The sequence below is a fragment of the Brassica rapa genome, chromosome A03 (assembly GCF_000309985.2).
Source record: "Brassica rapa cultivar Chiifu-401-42 chromosome A03, CAAS_Brap_v3.01, whole genome shotgun sequence".
Classification (NCBI taxonomy): Eukaryota; Viridiplantae; Streptophyta; class Magnoliopsida; order Brassicales; family Brassicaceae; genus Brassica; species Brassica rapa.
Window position 1 is genome coordinate 17,995,796 of NC_024797.2, and position 16,517 is coordinate 18,012,312.

General features: G+C 35.8%; 2 protein-coding genes and 1 long non-coding RNA gene across 3 annotated transcripts; 1 reads left to right on the forward strand and 2 right to left on the reverse strand.

Annotated features, from left to right (window-relative positions):
- Window positions 1–937: 937 nt before the first annotated feature.
- LOC103860168 (glutathione S-transferase T3-like) lies at window positions 938–1,837 on the reverse strand. The gene has a single exon (XM_009137767.2). It carries the CDS (start codon window positions 1,835–1,837, stop codon window positions 938–940), a length of 900 nt encoding a protein of 299 aa, XP_009136015.2.
- A 3,713-nt stretch (window positions 1,838–5,550) lies between these two features.
- Window positions 5,551–6,727, forward strand: LOC103871152. Its single transcript, XR_004455985.1, has 2 exons — window positions 5,551–6,297; window positions 6,430–6,727. It is a non-coding gene; the product is annotated as an uncharacterized LOC103871152 (long non-coding RNA).
- An 817-nt stretch (window positions 6,728–7,544) lies between these two features.
- Window positions 7,545–11,861, reverse strand: LOC103859576 (9-cis-epoxycarotenoid dioxygenase NCED3, chloroplastic-like). The gene has a single exon (XM_033286409.1). It carries the CDS (start codon window positions 9,795–9,797, stop codon window positions 8,019–8,021), a length of 1,779 nt encoding a protein of 592 aa, XP_033142300.1. The 5' UTR covers window positions 9,798–11,861; the 3' UTR covers window positions 7,545–8,018.
- Window positions 11,862–16,517: the final 4,656 nt, after the last annotated feature.

A 16,517-nucleotide genomic window follows, 5' to 3' on the forward strand; every position in this document is an offset into this window, starting at 1 on the left:
ATACAATATCTCATACAACATCCCATAGAACATCCAATACAACATACAATAATACATCATTGCTCTCCTAAAAAAACCGACCTCACCACCTAAACTATTACATATTCATCTTCTCAAAATACCACATTATACATTGTTACTTAAACATTACAACCAAACCTATTGCCACAAGAAGAACGAACACTAAACCAACAACCATGTCAAATCTCTTGTTCAACCTAGAATTCTTGTTACCTAGCTCAGAAACAATCAACTCTAACTTAGCCGCCTTCTGCTCTGTTTCATAGTCACTCATAATGGTTAGAGAGTCAACCTTTTCAGCGAGCTCAAGTGTGTGTCTATCCCTTGCTCTCATCTCCTCCATAACCGCGAGGTCCCATGGCTTCCAAACATGACACTCGCCATCATCAATGTTCTCACATGTGTAATATCTTCTGCCTGGATCAGAGCGGTTTGTAGCAAGAATAGGTTGAGCTCCACAGTAGCAGATTTGTGGGAAACCAAACTCGACTTCGGGTTGAGGAGGATACTGATGTGGTTCGGGGAACTCTGAGTGGCCTAGCTCTGCTTGATCACGCCGAATGAGCTCCTCTGTAGAGCTATACCCACTGCTGTCTCTTGAGTTCCCACCATAGTCCTCGGACTCTGATGGCTGACTATAGCTATAACGACGTCCCATTGCTCTCTTAACCTGAAAAAAATTCACCAAAACATTTTTATATGTGAGAAACCTGTGCAAACAAAGATAAAACATATATAAAAAGGACTGAAACACATTGCAAGTGGAAAAAAATGCAGGATTAATATATGAACTACATTAATATTAAAGATGAAGCAAACAAAGAGCGGTACTACAGTCATTTCAAGCATTTAAACACAGCAACTAATAAACAGGAAGCAAATAAACAGGATTCAAATGAACAGAAAGCAAATAAACTTAGAACAACAGTTCGAGTAGCTTGTTCTTCAACACTTCTTCAGCCTCACTAAGTGGTTCTTTTCTTTGTAGGAGTGTGTCTAGGATTGCAAGCTTGGAGAGACTCTCCTTCACTGCCAAATCCTCCCTCTTGATCTCCCAAACGCGGTCATAGTCAACCTGAGCCTTTCCTTTACCACCATTCCTTCTTGCTTTTGCCGCTTTGACACCTTCCGGGCGTATATCCTCATCACCAACATTGGGGCTTGAAGGGTTGGAAGCGTCCTCACCAGTTTTCCTCTTACCATTGGCACCGGGTTTAGAAGTGTTGAGTGAAATCCATTTCTGTTCAAACCTTAACACACACCATGCATGCTCAAGGTTGAACTTTAGGGAGTAATCAGCAAAGTAGATTTCATGAGCGAGTTTCAACACATCAGTCTCACTCTGGCCGCTGCTTTGTTGTCTCTCAGCCGCTGCATACGCCCCACAGAACTTATTTGTCAGTTCATTGATCTTGTGCCACCTCTGCTTCAAGTTGAGATGACCTCTCTTGTCACCAGTAGCTTTAGCATGAGGACTTTCAGCATAGTATTCTGCAACACGTAACCAGAAAGTCCCTAACTTTTGACCATTTCCAACTATGATATCTTTAGAAGTGTTAAGCCATCCACTGATGAGGACCTCATCATCGGCTGGGGTCCATTTTTTTCTCTCCCTACGCCCCACTGGTGTCTCTTGAGATTCAGATGGAGCCTCATCATAATGTTGGCTAGCGAAGGGAGGGATTTCGGAATCTCCTATGTTGATACTAGATGGGAAACTCTCAAAGGGAAAGTTTGAATGGGGAACACTGTCATTTTGAGAGTTCAAAAGGCCCACATAGCTAGAGGACTGGCTATATGGTGCCCTTGGATCCATTTGAAAAAGAACAGAGAGGGGCGAATTAAAAAGATTGAGAATGAGAAGGTTGTTGTATGAATAAAGAGTGACAGAAGCCAAGGAATGGGGTTTTATAAGTGGAAAAATGTTACTAGCAATAAGTTACTATATTAAAGACCTAACCATAAACGAGTATCCATCTAATCACAACTTATTACACTACCATCAAAGCCTAGAGGAAAATTAAATATCTTGATGTTTTCATTAAAATCAAACTTCACTTTATTCATATATAGTTCACATCAAACTAAACTAAGTGTTAAACATGAGAACTATTCTTCTAACTATTGCATTTCGGTTGAGAACAAACTAAACTCATATCACGCAAATCAATTTCATTTCAGCTACCAGGTAACATAATTAATGCTCAAAGACACAATTACAAGGAAACCACACATCACTCATTGAATTCTCAAGCAATACCCGAAGTTCTGTCATTCTATTATTTTCAAAAAATAAATCCAAGCACTCAATGCAAAATACAATACCACATCAAAGAATGAATGGTGAAGACCAATGAAATCAAATAATTAACAAGGGTTTTAAAAATATTTGGAATGCTGAAACACATTTTCACCAATGGGTTTTTTAAAAAATCGTGATCAAAGTTGCCATCAAACACATACATACAGCAGACATAGTTTCAATTTATTTGTATTTAAGCGACATTACAGTGTCTGTAAATCATGCTATACGAGGATAAAGAACAAGTAAACACAGTTACGAAAATAAACCAAGAGATCAATCACCAATTTTAACAAAAGTTCAATCACGAACCTACAATCACATATATACGACCCTAATTGTCAATACCAATCACCAACCTCTAGCAAAACCCCTACCATTCAATCGACAGAAACCCTAATTTTAACCCTAAAAAAAATAAGGGTTACATACAATCAAATCGAAAAACGCGGACAGAGGAGTGAGAGATACCTCGTTGACAATCGAATAGGCAGAGAGATGGGTCGAATCAGCTGTTGGTTCAAATCGGGGGAGAGATCGATGTTGACAGAGGTTCACGGCTTTGGTCTCGATTCGATATGTGAGCGGTGGATTCGGTATGTCAGACCTTGATTCGGTATGTGAGCGGCTCGATTCGGTATCTGAGAGGAGATTGCCTCGAGAGAGAGATAACGCCGACACTGAGAGGAGAGAAGAGAGATCGTTCGTATCACCGTCGTAGGGATACAGAGGCCTCGATAAGTAGACCAACAAGGGTCGATTCGCCGTTGTTACAACCGGAACACGGGAGAGAGCCAAGGGAGAAAAGAGAAGAAAGAAGAGAGAATGGAGTTGATTTGTTTTGCTCCCTCTCACGCGTCTTTCTTTCGGTCTCGCCTAGGTGACACGTGCCTCCCCAAACCACATATAAACGTTTCTTAATTAACAAACAAAATCTGCGTTTATAACCATTTTTTATTTAAATTCACCTTTTTAATTCCTAAGAAATCTCGCTATATACAGCGATGCTGTTGCTCTAAGTGCCAAGGTTCTTAGTAACAGTCAATATATAAATGGAAAACATAAGTGCCAACCTTCCACTAGAGGAAAGTAGTTAGGCTTTAGTTAGCGGGTGATAAAAGTCACCTTCTACTTTGGGTAAGTATTGAACGTATCATTGTTGGCTTCAATATATTCTTTTTTTTTTTATTGTTGGCTTCAATATATTCCCTCGCATTTAAACTTTTTTGGTTATCATAAACATTAACATACTGAAACGTGGACGGTCTAATGAACTATCTGAAATTCTGAATATTATTGCCCTATACTATTTGTCGTAAATGCAATGCAACCCAACGTATCATTTTGCCATATGGCCCATATCGAACGAAAATTTTGTTCCGATTTAAGTTTATGCATCCAATGAACTTTCACAAATGTTATATGTGCTTTTACAATACTTCAAATCCTTAAGATAGTATTAATCAAACCTTTTCAAATATAATCAAACCTTTTCAAAAAAAAAAAAAAAAAAAAAAAAAAACACAAGGGGCATTCTCGTGTGTCGACAATGGGAGGAACATACACTTGTGTTTGAATAATAAACACAAATGTTAAAAAACAAAAACAAAAAATATCATTTTAAAATATGAAATATATATTGCATATAATTTTTTTTTTTTGTAAAATAATATATTGCATATAATTTTAAAAATAAATAATTTGTTTTAATTTCTGTTCTTCATGGAGCTTAGAAGGACTTCTCTTGAGTGATGTCAGAAAACACATCCATCTACGTCGGGTTACTTAGTTTCGAGATAGATCGATACGATGACTAAAAGTCTAAAACATGTACGTAAACTTAAAAAATCTTAAATCTGTGAAGCATATCCTGTAAGGTATTCTTTAGCAAAAGTTGTTAAATGATAACAAATGTAAATCATTTGCGTACCAATTACTTTGCAAATGTCTCAATCTCAATACACCGAAACACTCTTTCAAACGGTTGAACTCCCTTTCTTTGTATATACATTTATTTATCCAAAATCATAGATCACGTTCAGATTAAGTGTTAAAATTTGTAAAATATATGAAATATATTAAAGAAAAAGTAATTTATGCGTAATTATTGATAAAAAAGAATAATGCCGTCACTACAAAAAAAGTCTACATTGATAGCACATTATTATAGCACGTTTTACTGAATTGCTATCGTAGATGATTTATAAATTTTCGTATTATATAATAGCATTAGATAAACGCTATGATAGAGAAAAACCTAAAATAGCACTTAATTAATGCTATTTTAAAAATTACGTGAGCGGGAAAAATAAAATCATCATTTCACCAACACTTAGCGGAAATTTAGATTTAAGCGCCAAAAATATTATTTAAGCGGCTTAATAAAACTACGAAAGACTTATAATAACATTTTTATAATGCTAAGAAAAGCTATTTGAACCCCTAAACCTTAAACATGGTTTTAAACCCTAAATACAACCCTTAAAACTATAATCTTTTTATATTATAACTTCAAATCTTAAAATTAAACTTAAAATTTAATCTTCTTGATCTTAAACTATAATTTTCTAACCACATATCCTTAATCTTTAATCAATCTCTATATCCTAAATCATAACTTCAAACATAAATTATACATTCTGTGTAAACATACAACTTTTTAAATGTTGACCAAAATGATAATCTTGATATTAATCTAATATTTCCAAACTTAAATATTAATTTTTAAAATAAATATCAATTTATTATGTTAAAAAATAACTTTAAACTTAAATTCCAAAGTACAAAATATAAATTTTGAAATAAGATATAAGTAAGAAAAATTATTTAAAAAACAAATCATCAAAGATTGAAGGAAAAAATAATAATTTATAAAGAGTATTTTCTTGCTACGATTTAGCTATAAATTTTTTGTAGGTCTTTATAAAATAGCCACGAAATGCCACGGTTTTTATTGTACATGCTTAAAACCCTAAACCCTAAAATTATTTTAAAACCTAAACCCTAAATATAAACTTTAAAACTCTATTCTTTTTCATAATTTAACTTAAATCTTAAATTTAAATTCATAATTTAATTTCAAATCATAATTTAAACCCCAAATACTATATTCCAACCCCTAAACTATAACATAAACACTATACCCCAAATCATAAATCTAGACATAAAATCTTATATTTTAAAATTTAAAATATTAAACTTTACTTTTAGATCTTATCTTCAACCCAAATCCCCTAACTCAAAACTTTATATTCCATATACACTAAACTTTACTATACATACAATACTCTAAATATAAACTTCAAAACTAAAATTTGAAAAATTTAACTACAAATCTTAGACCTAATATTCAAATCTAATATTTTCATACTCTGATCCAAAATCTTAAATCATAGTCTTGATATTAATCAAATATTTTCAAACTTAAACATCAATTCTTAAAATAAATATAAACTTATTATGTTCAAAAAAGAAAACTCTAAACTTAAATTATAAACTCGAAAATACAAAATTTTATATAAGATATAACTAAGAAAATTTACTTAGAAAACAAATTATCAAATATTTAAGAACAAAACAAAAATAAAAATAGAAAAAGAAAGACAAAATTTCTGGCCAATCAGATTCAAATACATAGATCACACTATTAACCATTGGATTAACTTAGATCTAAAGGTAGAGATTTATTCAATTTAATTTTTATTTTTTTCTTCTCTCTCACGACAGATCTCATCTCATCTCCTTCTCTACTTTTTTTTTCCCCGATTCTCTCTTCTCCACTCTAACCTCTCATTCTCATATCTCATATCTCATATATCTCTTCTCTCCCATCTCTCTCAACGCCTCTCTCATCTAACCACCACCGTGTCTCCTCCTCGTCTCACCACCACCGCGTCTCCTTCTCGTCTCATCACCACCGCGTCTCCTCCTCGTCTCACCACCACTGTTTTCCCCCTTGTCTCACCACCACCACGGTCGACGTCTCTCTCTCTCTCTCTCTCTCTCTCCCTCTCTCTCTCTCTCTCTCTTCGTATCTGTGTATCTCCTTCTCTATGTTGCTCTATTACGAATCTGATTTTGTTTTGTTTTGTTTTTGGTAAAGATAGGTGGAGGAGCCAAGGTTCATGGCGGCTGGAGGAAGCAAGGTTCATGGCGGCTTGAGTATGCAAGTCTCGTGGCGGCTGGAGGAATCAAAGTTCATGGCTGCTGGAAGAGGGACAAGGATATGGAGGAGGCGGCAGGAGTTTTTTCTTTAGGTTTAGGTTTTTTACGTCTGGTTAAGTGTCCTAAATTGTAGTGGTCTGATTTTATTTTTTAATTTCTGGTTTAGTTTTGTAAACCAGAATTAATCTGTAAACCAAATATAATTTATTAATAAAATTTATTTTATTTTCAGTTACAAAATAATTTTCGATTTAATTTATAATTATTTAACTTTTAACTAGTTAATCCTAATTAAATATTCAAAATAATTTTTAATTGTTATATTTCTAGTTATAGGATTATATCACTGTCATTATATGTACATCATAACACGAATCAGAAGCTATAGTTAAGTTAATAATATCATATAAATGTTGCTATCGTATGGGTATATTTCGTATCATTCAGAAAACGCTATCATAGGAGAGGTACCTATGATGGCTGCCGCATACATAGCATTTATGAATTCGCTATCAAACATCTACTATAGCATATTTCCCGCGCTAACAATGTACATATTTCTTGTAGTGCGTTAATTTCGTCACAATTCCACTAATCTTGATTTGTCTCTCCACGGTGTTACCACCCACCACTCACATTACATATAAATCGAATGTTTAGTTGTTTACGGTTCTGCTTACCAAAATTACTATGTTTTTTTAATATAGGTCTATGACAAAGACTAGTTACTAAATGCCCCTCTAACAGGTTAATAACAAGCCATATTCAAACTGTATACTCTTTTTACGTGGGATAACTTCACTCGTTAGTTTATATTTTGAGAACCGACAGAAATTGACTTTGGTGATTCTCTTCCATGCAAATACCAAAAGTGACTAACTAGATTTATACGGCGTGTGATTTGGTTATTACCTTTCGTTTTGAAGTCCAAAAGCTTACTTGAGATTTGTCTCTCTTTCATTGGTCCATTTTTAAAAATCACTTGATGAATATTGATGCCACGGACCAACTTGACATTAGAACCAAAAATGATGTCACAAACCAGAAAACCTTTCCATAAGCAAAACTGATTCAACTAAAATAACATTAAAACCATAGACAAAAGCTTATTGAAAAGCGAATGTTTGCTACAAACATACATATTTACACAATCTCTTGTTTATTATAATAGATATTTACTTCTCACTATGAACAACAATAAGTAAAAGAATAACAGAAACCAGCTGAGCTCGAATGGCTAGGCTACTCTACAGCCGAAAAGCTTCAAACTGGTCCCTCAAAATCCTTCAGATTTCTAGATTGACCCCAAAAAAATAGGGAACTACCAAACTGCACGGTCTGCACCCCAAGAGAGAAAAAAAAAACAAAGCACGAAACAGAGCAAAAAAAAAACACACACAAGAGGAGAAGATTCCGGGGACGTATATGCACACACCATCCCACTGATAAATCTCTCTCTCTCTCTTTTTTTATCTTCTAGAAGCTTCTTCACCATCACCTCTACGTATTCGTATGTATATACACACAACACTCACACCTGCGTCGCCAAGTCATTGGCTCCAATGAATGTACCGTGAAACCCATACGGAACCCTTGACGGAAGCTTAACCGTCGCTTCAACCTCCAAGCTAACGGCGTTAACTATCTGTAACTCCGACTTCCACGTCTCCTCGTCGTGAACAAAACAGAGGATGTAACCGTCGTCCTCTGCTCTGTTCTCATCTCCGGGAAGAAACAGAGGCTCTCCACCGTAACGGTCACCGCCGTACAGATACTTCTTGACCTCACCGGTAAAGAGATCAACTTTCGCAAAGCCAGAGACTTTAGGCCACGGCTCGGCTAAGGCGAGGTAAGCGAACCTGGTCTTACGGCCGAGCATGTTCCGGTTAACCATCCCTGCTTCGAGGTTGACTTGCTCCTCTCCGTCGGAGATGATCGGCCGGCGAGTGGACTCACCGGTTCTGAGGTTCAGGCGTATCTCGGAGAGGACGCTCTTGAGATTCTCGTCGGACTCGTTGAAAATTGAGTCCGGCGGAGTCATGCACGACCCGATCACGACGACCTCCTCCGTCTCCGGCTCCTCCCAAGCGTTCCAGAGATGAAAGCAGAAGCACTCCGGCGCTTCGATCCACTTAATTTCCGACGAGTCTCCGGCGTATTTGTCTAAAACTCCGAATCTTGCGACTTTCTCCTTGTCGTACACCACCGGAGAGCCGCCGCGGATCATCTCCGGGAGCTTGAACACGACTTGCTGGTCCGGTATAACCACGAAGTTCTCCGTTATCGCGAAGTCGTGCATCATTGTCGGCTGATCGAGGTTGATCTCGACGTCCGGCGATTTTACCCCGTCCGGTGAGAATCGGAAGTACTTTAAGTAAGGCTTCGAAACGACGTCGTAGCTTAGAGCGAATAGCTCCCCGGATTCCGGGTCGACTTTCGGGTGGGCGATCATTGTGGATTCTAACTGTCCGTTGAAATCGTAACGGCCAACGGTTTTCAAGTCTCCACTTGGAGTGATCCTGACTTGGTAAGGCAAATCGTCCTCCGACATCGCTAATAACCGGTTGTTGAAATAGACTAAACCGGCGTTAGCTACTCCGGTTCCGTGCGCCGGGTCAACTAAACCGGCTGCAGCTCTGGAGTAGAATAGCATAAGTCGGGCGATACCGGTGTGACCGTGAAGCTCGCCGATGGCTTTGGGGAAAACCGGTCGGCCCAATTGTCGCTCTTGGATAAACCGGTTTGTTTGAGTAAACCGGCAAGCGTAGCTAGCTGCACCGTCTTCGAATTCGACGGCGTGAACCATCCCGTCTCCGTCGAAGAAGTGGTGACCAGTCACCGGCTCGTGAAGAGGGTTAGCTCCGTTGCGCACGTACACTCCTCTGATGGAATCCGGTATTTTCCCGACAACCGGAAGATTATGTCGGACGGGCTGTTCATTCACCGGAGCGAAGTTTCCGGCGATTTGAACGCTAGGGTCAGCGGTTTTAGGGAGTGGATGCTGTCTCTCGTGGCTCACGAGGAGCCCCTCCGCCGCGTCCAACGCCGCGGCAGCTGCTCTCTGGAACAAGTTCATTTGTTTAGTATCGGGTTCTTTAGCTTTGGGGTTAACAACAATGGCTGGAGAGTTGGTGGGTTGCTTGGGGAAATGGAGAGCAGGAGGTGTGTGAAGCGCAGAGGAAACGTTGAGCTTTCGTTGGACACGACTTGTCATGGGTATGGAGCTTTGAGGAGACGATAATGGCGGCTGAGTATGATTGCCACCGACCCATCTCCGAGAAACCGCCGCAGTCGCCGTGAAAGAAGACATTTTTGAAGTATGTGTAGTCAGTATTGTTGCTTCAAAGTGAGAGCTCAATTTTGAGATAGTTAAAGGCTGTTTTTGTTTTTGCTTCTTTGTTGAAATGGAGAAGAGAAGAGAGAGTTGGTTTGAGAGCGATGAAGTGCTGCTAAGGGTTTATATAAACCGGGAGAAGGGAATGGTGGGTTGCCACGTGTTGAATCATTGACATTGACAAGAATGGAATGAGTAGGTATTTAGAGAGAGAAACAGAGTAATATGTTTTGGTTCAAAGTTTAGACAAATGCATCCACTTCAATCTTTAACCCACTTTGTCTTTTTATTTTTTTTGGCTTCTTGCTTCTAAGTTTGTTAACAAAAGCTATCAATCTTTGGCAGCTTGAATATGCATTGGTCCTGAAAAAAACCTCTAATCTTGTACAATGTTTCTTCGTTGGATTGATGGTTCGATAACATCAGGTTGTATATTGTCATGCCAAAAACAAATTTAAGTGTATATAAACTTTTCTAACTAGAAGGTATTGTAGGAAATAGATTGTCCATTTAAATTAGTGTGCGAACAATTTCTAAAGTTTTAGAAATTCATCTACATATCAATGAATAAGAGGGATATGTTCTGTTGTTCAAAAAAATAAGACAGACGTTATAGAAAATATTACAACCAGAGCAGGACCGGCTCAAGAGGGAGAGCCAGCACTGCAATGGCCCAGAGCCAGCAGTGCAATGGTCTATGGTCCATCCCAAAATCAAACAAATTTAACTATCAAAAAAATTTAATTTTTTTTGGGTTTTCTAGCAGGTGCCCTAAAATATTATTTTAATCGTTTATAATGAATTAAATAAAATTGTCCAAAGGAACAGTCAATGTTTAAGCTGATCCTGACCCAAACTCATTTTCCTATCTATTCTATTAAAAAGGAAGCATTCTTAATAAATCTACTTATAAAGGTTGTTTGGACCTATTAATTAGAATTTAGTTAGACACATTATTTAATCTATACACATAGCATATCCTAAATAATATAAGGGAATAGTTATAATCTCCTGCATTTTAGGAAAGATCAGTTAATTGCAATATTTACACAACTATATTTATAAATGAAATCTTCTACGATTGCCAAAGAAAAACAAATCATATAAAATAATTATCTTCTGCAATTCACGTTTAACTAAAAGTAAAATATTTATTTTAATATTTTAATCAACCATTGTATTCTAATATATCACTATTTTAGTCCCAAAGCCATAAATAGCAGTATAACATATTTATTAATAAGATCATATTCAATGATATTTTATACAAAAATAACCATTAAAAAATATTTTATCACCCAACGTCATGATTGTTATGTTGCAACATCTATACTATTAAAGCATGATCCTATTTTAAAAATTTAGGATTCTACCCTTGAATTTTAATCATATTTACAAAATAATAGAAATATCTCATATTTATGGTAACAAATAAATTTTCTTTACAAACCAAAACAAAACCATAATGCTAATTAACTATTAGCATTTACTATAGGTAAAACTTTATCATATCCATAGCAAATGTTTTTCGACTAGATTTTTTTTTGAATAATTAGATATTTTTAATCATATGAAATATACTTAATTTTGCGGATAATAAATAAATTAAACTAATATAATTTATTTATTAGATACAAATTAATTGAAGTGTTTTTTGTAGTGTATTTTCCTAATATGAGAAATAAAAAAACCATAAACTTTCCATTTTACAATTTTTATAGTTGATTTTTATATGGTGGAACAAATATATGCATCTAAGTAAATAAATAAATAAATAATCATTAAAAGTTAAAATCTGCAAGGAATAATATTTAAATATGCAATGTGAAATATCATTCATTTTTTCAACTTATATAGTAGTGTTTTTATATAATTGGAACAAATATATGCATCTAAATGATCAAATAAAATATTATCAATAAAAAATAAGATGTGCAAAAATAATATTAAAATATGTAATGAGAAAATATCTTTAGTATATAAATATAATACTTTAGAAGAAATTAAAATTAATACAATATTTTTCTAAACAATTAACTTCTTTAAAAATAATTTCATTAATATTAATATAAATTTTTTATATATCATATCTGATATCTATGATTATAACATAAACAATCAGTAAATTTTAAATTTATATGGTTATCATATATAAAAACACATAATCTTATAATTTAAAATAAAATTTTATAATTAAAAAATTTATAAAATTTTAAAAGAGAATTAATTCCGCGCTTTTTAAAGCGCGGGTCAAAATCTAGTTTTATTATTAAACTATAAGAAAATTTTTGCTATTAAGGTAGTTTTATTTAACCAAATTCACTTTTTACCTAAAGTCTAACTAAATAAACATGTAACCAAGTGTCATACAGTAATTAAATTTAACATATATTTCTTTTTTTTGCAGGATTTAACCACAACCCTTCATTCATCGGTTAATCTAATGATTAAGATTCAACATAGAAAAAGTGGATCCCCTTATATTTCTTTTTCGTCTTCCTCCTCTTAACTTCTCTATTTTTTTTTCTAAATTCAATTATGCTTCTTCAAATATATTTTTCAAAACTTGTATTAAATTATTGTTTATATTTTTCAATCTATCTTTTAAGATATGTCAAGATGCATTTCTGATGGAGAAGATGTATGGACGCCGTCCACCGTCACGTACCAAGGATGTCAGGACTGCTCCAAATCGACGAGCTCTCCACTGGAATCTTCAGTCATGACGAGCTCCATCCACCGCGGTGTTCTTCCTTCTCTATGGATCTTCTCTTCTGCGGTGCTCAAGCTCGATCTACGAACAAGCCTCCGTGATAAGCCATCACCGATGTGATGGAGCAGCCGGAGAGATCCATTGTCGGCGACCTCAAACCGCGAGCTCGAGTCCAATAGAGCTACCGCAATCCGCGTCAAGTCAAGTCGTCTTCTCCTCGTCGTGGTCGTCATGCTCGGGACCAGAGTCGTGGCTGCCAGAATCGTCGTCGCTTTAGTTGCTGACCGAAGAAAAAGCTTCACCGGAGCAACAATGGTGAATTTTTGATTATTTGCACGTCTAATCTTCCAATCTTGCTTATTCTCAAATTTGTCTCAAACTTCTTGTTTGTTCAAGTTTATTTATGAATTTGTCTCGAGACCTCTAATTGTGCAACCCAGACCAAGGAAATATTATGATTTTGCAATATTGGTCCTTGCTGTTTTGTTTTGTTTTGTTTTATTTCTACCCTAAATGTTTTTATTTGCAAATAAATCCTTTTGATTTGGTCTTATATTTTCAAATGTGCAATCTAGCCTATGTATATAATATAATATAATGTGTAATTAAATGCATCTTAAAAACCACAAGAAGCGCATTGCAAGAGACATAAATCTAAATAAACACTGAGCAAATATATACAATGCATCTAATGCATCTATACATGTTTATCCCATGTGATATACAATGGACAAATAAATGCTATATGTACACCTAAGTGAAAGTTAAAATGATCTAAATGAACTCTCACAATTTACTCATTAAAATCATCATATATCATAACTTATGCAATGTACAAATGAAGTAGTGTACACATTATTTTTGTGAAACAATTATACACATGGACAATGAAATATATGTGTACACTGTGACGATATTTGAACGTGCAAATATTGAAATTTGCAAATGAATGTAACAAATTTATGAAGTGTAAATGTTAATCATTGCATGACAACCACGGCGAGAGGACTGTATTGATATGAGCATTTTCTACAGAGAAGAGGAGGTCATGGCGGAGAGGAAGCAGATAAAACTTGGTCGTGGTGATTTCGCAGCTAATGAGGAAGATATATATATATATATATATATATAGGTGGCGGCACTCGGCAGTGGTGCTATTGTGGAGGAGGAGAGGCTCGAAGACGATAACCATGTTGCAACCTTTGAAGATGTATATTGTTATGATGTACACATGTGAAGATGTACACGTGTACACACATAGTCTATGTCCACATGTAAACTTGTACGCATATACACATACACATACTTACATGTCTGACTAATCGTAAATCTTAATTATAATTCTATCTAATTACTTTTTAAGAATGAATTTATTTATCTATTACAACTTCAAATGGTAAAATTATCATTATAACAACATACACAAAAAATGACTCATATACACCATTGATATATTATGATTTTAATGGTATTAAGCATCTCATTTAGCTCATTTTAATTATTTTAAGCTGCATATATATATCAGAAAAATATGGGACAAAAATAAAATAAAACAACGACATAGACCAATGTGACAAATTTGTGAAGAAACTTGAACATATTAGAAATTTGAGACAAATTAGAAAATAATCAAGAGCTGAAGGACTAAATGTGTAAATAATCAAAAGTCGACCATTGTTGTCCCAGTGAAGCTTTCTCTTCCATCTACGACTGAAGCGATGATGATTTCAGCGGCCACAACTCTGGTCCGAGTATGACGACCACATCAACGAGGAGACAACTTGACCTTGATGCGGATTGCAGTAGAGCTCTGTCGGAATAGAGCTTGCGGTTTGATGTCACTCAAACGGAGCTATCCGACTGCTCTGTCACATTTTGCTTTCTCAATCGACAATGGAGCTCTCAGCCACTTGCGACGATGCCATTTCCCTCGCTGTCGCTTTTATCGTGAGGTTGAGCCAATGTTGTCGTCTGTAAAAAAAAGAGTGAGAATGTGATATTAATGTGTGGGTTCTACTAATTAAAGCCATTATTTTTAGATTTCTTTTGAAATTTTTCTCCTATTAAAATTGTTTCTCTGTTACAGAGAGAAGAAAAATAAGATTAAAAATTATGGGGACCATTATATTAGAAAAATAAGCTTAATTAGTTTGTAGTCACAAAAAAACCTACCATATAAACAATAACTGACCTATAATGTAATAAAAAGTCATAAACGGTCATATAGTATAATCACTCTATGTTTTATATGTTAACAAAAATATGTATATTTTTATTGGTAAATGATGTTTCATTAAATTACCATCGCCAACTTATGCTGTGGCTCAAGAGCTTCTTGTTTGAGAACTCCAAACTTGGTCTATTCATCTCCACATGAAAATATCTCAAAGCTTTACATTTTCAAATTCATGATTGATACGGTCCACTGGTGCAAGTGTTTGTGTCCGTACAAGAGGTTATATATTTAATTCTTCGAGCGTTCTGAAGTGTACGGACACGACCAAGCAATCGAACGTTCCTTGATCTCATTTTTTTTTTTTTTTTTTGACAGCAAAGAATTTATAGACTCATGTTGACTCTGTAAACCAAGTTGGTAACTCCGCATCCATGTGAACGACAAAGGACGATTGTTTCCTAGCATTGCGTGCTAAGCTATCCGCCCGAAGGTTCGCCGTCCGTGGAACATGAACGATGTCTGAGTTGAGGAAACTTCTTTTGAGAAGTTTTATATCTTCCAAATAGCTTTCGAATGCTGGCCATTATTCTGGTTCTGAAACCATCTTCACCAATTGAGAACAATCCGTCGCAAACGTTATCTGTAACTGTCTTAAATTCTTCATACATTCCATTGCCCAAATCAAAGCCTCTACCTCCGAATGGAGGGGTGAAAGACATGCCCTTACATTCCTTGCCCCTAACATACCATCAAACCCCTGTAAAGTACTATACCAACCTTGCCCTGAAAAAGAATCCTTATCTTTCCATGAACCATCTATGAAACACCATCGACCTTGTATTGCTAGGGAGGAACTGGTCTGTACCGAAGGCTCCCTCGTAGGGTCATTTCCCACCTGTGCTTCTGCCCAAAGTGATGATTCTAATTCAGCTAATTGAAGAGTATCCCTCGGATCAATATCCAGATTACTAAAAACTTTGTTATTTCGGGCTTTCCAAATATACCATAAAATCCATGCAAACTGATGGTCATCCATCTTTGGCTGAACTCTCCAAAAAAGATGATCTATATTAGCAAATAATGTAGTGATAGGAAAGATATTAGGAGACGACGGAATCTTGGATAATGCCCACACTTGGCGTGCCGGCGGACATTAAAAAAATACATGGTTAATTGATTCTTCCGGACCTCCGCATCGAGCACAACATATATCTCCTTGTATCCCTCTTGCCTTGAGATTTTTCATTACCGATATACATCCCGAGAGAAGTTGCCATAAAAAATGTCTTATTTTTGGGGGGCACCGAACTTTCCAACAGAAAGCTTTAAGTATATTCACTGTAGGGCCATAAAAATCTGGTGGTTTTTCCTTATCAGGATAGACTCGTTCCACTTGATAACCTGATCGGACTGAATATTTTCCATTAGTAGTAAAATGCCATCCATTCCTATCCTCAAACTGATTCCTACTTAAAAGAATACTTTCAATAATTTTTGCATCCGTAGGATCCACTAGAGTCCTGATTACCTGTAAATTCCATGAGCGAGATTCCGAATTAATGAGGGAATCCACTGTGAGGTCCGGATAAAAGTTGGGAAAATTTTTGTTTGCTGGTCTCGGACGAGTGGCTGGGATCCAAGGATCATTCCATACAGAGATAGACGAACCTGTTCCCACCCTTTTAATTAGTCCTTTACAAACCAGAGATCTAACAGAAATAATACTCCTCCAGCCATATGACGGAGAAGAAGAACGAATCGGTTCCAGGGGTGAAGCATTCATGTAATACCGTCCTTTGAAGACTCT

Coding starts and splice junctions, on each gene's coding strand:
- LOC103860168 (XM_009137767.2), bottom strand. CDS start 1,837: ATGGATCCAAGGGCACCATATAGCCAGTCCTCTAGCTATGTGGGCCTT.
- LOC103859576 (XM_033286409.1), bottom strand. CDS start 9,797: ATGTCTTCTTTCACGGCGACTGCGGCGGTTTCTCGGAGATGGGTCGGT.